Consider the following 4302-nt stretch of genomic DNA (forward strand, 5'->3'; position numbering starts at 1 on the left):
ATGGTCTCGATCTCCTGACCTCGTGATCCGCCCGTCTCGGCCTCCCAAAGTGCTGGGATTACAGGCTTGAGCCACCGCGCCCGGCCGGTTTTTTGTATTTTTTTTAGTAGAGACGGGGTTTCACTGTGTTAACCAGGATGATCTTGATCTCCTGATCTCGTGATCCGCCCGTCTCGGCCTCCCAAAGTGCCGGGATTACAGGCTTGAGCCACCGCACCCGGCCGGCCCCACCTTTTGAAGCCAACAAGACTCATCACAACTTACCCTTAAATAGCTCTCACTGTGTGCTAAGCTCTCTTCTAGGAACCATACAGGGGAGGGACTGCCGATACATGATCCCATTTTGCAGATGAGGAAATGGGCTCAGAGAGGTTAAGAAACTAGTTCGGGCTGGGTGCGGTGGCTCACGCCTGTAATCCCAGAACTTTGGGAGGCTGAGGCAGGTGGATCATGAGGTCAGGCGTTCAACACCAGCCTGGCCAACATAGTGAAACCCCATCTCTACTAAAAATACAAAAAAATTAGCCGGACGTGGTGGCGGGCACCTGTAATCCCAGCTACTCAGGAGGCTGAGGCAGGAGAATTGCTTGAACCTGGTAAGTAGAGGTTGCGGTGAGCCGAGATCGCACCACTGCACTCCAACCCAGGCGACAGTGTGAGACTCCGTCTCAAAAAAAAGAAAAGAAAAAAAGAAACAAGTCCAAGGTCACAATCTAAGTGGATGAGGTCACACTGGGACTCAGGCAGTATTTAAATGACTTTTTTTTTTTTTTTTTTTTGAGATGGAGTCTTGCTCTGTCACCCATGCTGGGGTGCAGTGGAGCAATCTCAGCTCACTGAAGCCTCTGCCTCCCGGGTTCAAGAGATTCTCGTGCCTCAGCCTCCCAAGTAGCTGCGACTACAGTTACCCACCACCACGCCTGGCTAATTTTGTATTTTTAGTAGAGATGGGGTTTCACCATGTTGGCCAGGCTGGTCTCAAATTCCTGACCTCAAGTGATCTGCCTGTCTTGGCCTCCCAAAGTGCTACGATTACAGGTGTGAGCCACTGTGCCTGGCCTTTAAATGACTATTGATGCTTTCTGGGAGACAATAGATACATTACAGCACCAGCTTGGAGCCAACCTGCTTGGGTTCAACTCTAGGTCTATGATTTTCTAAACACTGGGTCTCACTATGTTGACTAGGCTAGTCTCGAAGTTCTCAGGTGATTCTCCCACCTTGGCTTCCCAAAGTGCTGGGATTACAGGCATGAGCCAGTGCACCAGGCTAAGGTCTACTATTTATCATCTGTAGGATTTGCGCAATGTGTATAACCTCTCTGAGCCTCAGTTTCCCCATCTGCATAATGAAGATCATATTGGTACCCACCTTAAAGGGCTGTCTGTTGCCTATGCCTAGCACACAGTAAGCTTTTGGTGGGGGCATTAAGGGGGGCAGTACAGCCTGGTGGTTTGTTTTCAGCATGGGAGTCGAGAGTCCGATTAACTACAGTCATCACCTCAGTTCCTTCTCTTAGCTCCTTTGGGATCTTGAACAGGATGCTTATTTCCCATTCCCTGGAGGGCTAGGGGGTCAGGGACTGGAGGTGGGTCCCTTTACCTTTCTGACTTGGAGATTTCCCGGGCTGCCTGGGGTTCGCACAACCAGCAGGGGGCGCAGATAAGTGCCCCAGAGACGCTGTGGGTCCAGTTGTCCCACCACCCTCCGCAGCCGTGCTTCGGGAAGGCTTCCGATCAACGGGACCTTGGGAAGGAGGTGGGATAGGGAAGGGAAGAATGAAAGCAACCCCCCATTTCAACCCTACCCCGGGTGCCCTCACCCACAAGGAGCCCCGGGTCCTCTTTCTAATTTGCGGCCTCCAGCATCGGAGACTTCTAGGATAAATCCAAGGCTCAGGAAAAGTCCTTCCAAGACCATCTGGTCCAGCCTACCTCAAACTTGATGGGGAAATCGAGGCCCAGTGAGAGAGAAGGGAGATGGAGGAAGGGACTCTTCCAAATAGTTGACTAAAGGCGTAGAACCCTGAACCCCCCCGTCTTACTATTTCAGACCTTTCCTCTTAAAAGGAAGCTACTGTTGCAAAACTAGCCCGAAGCCTTATTCCTTTGGTAAGGGTCATGCTCTCAGATGACGAAGACGGTGGCATCTGCGGTTAGGGCCGTACGCTAAAGCCAAGTCAACCTTGGTTAACAGCGGGGAGGGAATGAGGGTCCCCGAGGTGCCCGGGTCCCCGCCCAGCCTCACCCGCAGCTCCCGGCCCAGGGGCAGCTCCTCAGTCCTGCGGTGCCAGCCGCTCCAAATGGTGTAGAACGCCGAGCCCACGGCCAGCGCCAGCAACAGGGGCAAGAGCCGGACCCGCGGTAGCAAGCGGCGCTTCGGGGACAAGAGTGGCTCCATAACGCCACGTTCCCCTAGCCGCAGGCGGGGCCGCCCGCGGCCCCCGGAACGCATGGCAGCTTTGCCCTGAAACCTGTACCAGAGCACGATTGAGTTTAGGCCCAGCCAAGTTCCACCCCATGGAATCGGTGGGCCAATAAGCAACAGCAGCGGCTGCACCTGCCCACCCCACAGCGAGCAGCGAAACCAATAAGAGCTACGGTCCTGAGGACACGCCTCCCGGCTTCCCTTGGGTATTGGGGTTGGTTCTTCTGAGAATGGCACGACCCAAAAGGGAGCGCAAAAGAGATAGGCTCCGCCTTAGCGGAGGAGGGAAAGCCAATGAGCAGCGTTTGGTCGTGGAAAATATTCAATCTCTCGGGCGCAGGTCCATGCCCCTCCCGGATGTAGGCAAGGGATTGGTGGCGCAGGGTCGGAAAGATCAGTAGATACGTCAGTAACCCGTCCCAGAGGGAAGAGGGGCGGTGCCCGTCTCCGAAGCGAGGAGCGGATTGGCTTCAACGGAGGCCGCGCCCCCGAAGTCACGGCCGGCGGGCATTTGGAAATAGTTTGTCATTTCCCTCATTCAACCAGTACCATTCTTCAACAAAACGGTTTGAATCAGACCGCCTTTCCTTTTGTCTTCATTGTCATAAACATCTGCCCTGTGTAGTTCTGACTGGCCTCGAACCCCTATCCGAGGCTTTTATTCTTTCATTGTGCACCGTTGGTGAGCAATGCTATGGCAACAGGCCACGCCTCCACTTACTGGTTGGCTTTGCGCAGGCGCCAACGGAAGTGGGTCTCAGGAAAAGGAAGTCCCGCCTCTCTCTCCTCAGGCAGCAGCAACGCGGAGGAAACGGGAGTGAACGGAGAGCTTAGTGACCATCATGTGAGGCCGGGCTAGGCTTAGGTGGCGGGAATGAGGTTGAGGGTGGAAATTTGACCGATTGAGGGTGGGAAGGGTTGAGCAGAGAGGGGGGTGAGGGGCAGGGGCAGATGTTTTAGGGATGGAGCGTCCTGTTTTTCTCCTGATGAATTTGAGAACGGGCGTGGGGCCTTTGACGCATCGTGACTTCGGGAGAGGGGGCAGCTTTATCAGATAACGCGCTGGGCTGGGCGCGGGGACTCATGCCTGTGATCCCAGCACTTTAGTAGGCCAAGGCGGAAGCATTGCTGGAACACAGGAGTTTCGAGACTACTCTAGGCAACATAGCGAGACCCCCGTCTCTACATAAAAAAAATTTTTTTTAATTATGAAAAACATGTTTTAAACGATAACGGTGGGAGGTCCTAGATAATTAGTCCTATTGAAGTGAATGTTAAGGGGCAGCGATTTTACGAATACTGGGGGAGGCCGGGCGCAGTGGCTCAGGTTTGTAAATCCCAGCACTTTGGGAGGCCGAGGCGGGCGGATCACCTGAGGTCAGGAGTTTGAGACCAGCCTGGCCATTGTGGTGAAGCCCCGTCTCTACCAAAAATACAAAAATTAGCCGGGCATAGTGTCGGGCCCCTGTAATTCCAGCTACTCGGGAGGCTGAGGCCGGAGAATCTCTTGAACCCGGGAGAGGGAGGTTGCAGTGAGCCGAGATTGCGCCACTGCACACTTCCAGCCTGAGCGAAGAGTAAGACTCCATCTCAAAACGAAACAAAATAAATCAAAACGAATACTGGGGAAGGCAAGTTAGGATTTTTGGAAATAATGATTTGAAATAAGGGACATCTCCTGATCATTTGAGCTGGATCCAGATGCGTTTTCGACCTAATTCACAACTTAAAGGGATAACTAGTCATTGGCATGATTTTGCTCATTTATTAGTGCAGCAAATATTACATTGAATGTTTATGTATCAGACACTGCTTAAGCCGCATAGGATACATCAGTGAATGAAACCTTTTGTTCCCAAGGAAAAAAAAAAATCT

The 4302-nt window shown here is 52.9% G+C and overlaps 2 protein-coding genes across 2 annotated transcripts in view; one reads left to right on the forward strand and one right to left on the reverse strand.

The window, feature by feature from the left end:
* Positions 1 to 3068, reverse strand: part of QPCTL (glutaminyl-peptide cyclotransferase like) — a 14560-nt gene extending 11492 nt beyond the window's left edge. The window contains exons 1-2 of the mRNA XM_017874348.1: positions 2248 to 3068; positions 1603 to 1746 (exon numbers count right to left, since the gene is read on the reverse strand). Of these exons, the coding sequence (XP_017729837.1) occupies positions 1603 to 1746; positions 2248 to 2454 (351 nt within the window). The 5' untranslated portion in view covers positions 2455 to 3068. The remainder of the gene's footprint in view (positions 1 to 1602; positions 1747 to 2247) is intronic.
* A 98-nt stretch (positions 3069 to 3166) lies between these two features.
* Positions 3167 to 4302, forward strand: part of SNRPD2 (small nuclear ribonucleoprotein D2 polypeptide) — a 5274-nt gene continuing 4138 nt past the window's right edge. Inside the window, exon 1 of the mRNA XM_017874349.1 lies at positions 3167 to 3271. Within this exon, the coding sequence (XP_017729838.1) occupies positions 3270 to 3271 (2 nt within the window). The 5' untranslated portion in view covers positions 3167 to 3269. The remainder of the gene's footprint in view (positions 3272 to 4302) is intronic.

Source organism: Rhinopithecus bieti, unplaced genomic scaffold, assembly GCF_001698545.2.
Source record: "Rhinopithecus bieti isolate Rb0 unplaced genomic scaffold, ASM169854v2 scaffold_7888, whole genome shotgun sequence".
Lineage (NCBI taxonomy): Eukaryota > Metazoa > Chordata > Mammalia > Primates > Cercopithecidae > Rhinopithecus > Rhinopithecus bieti.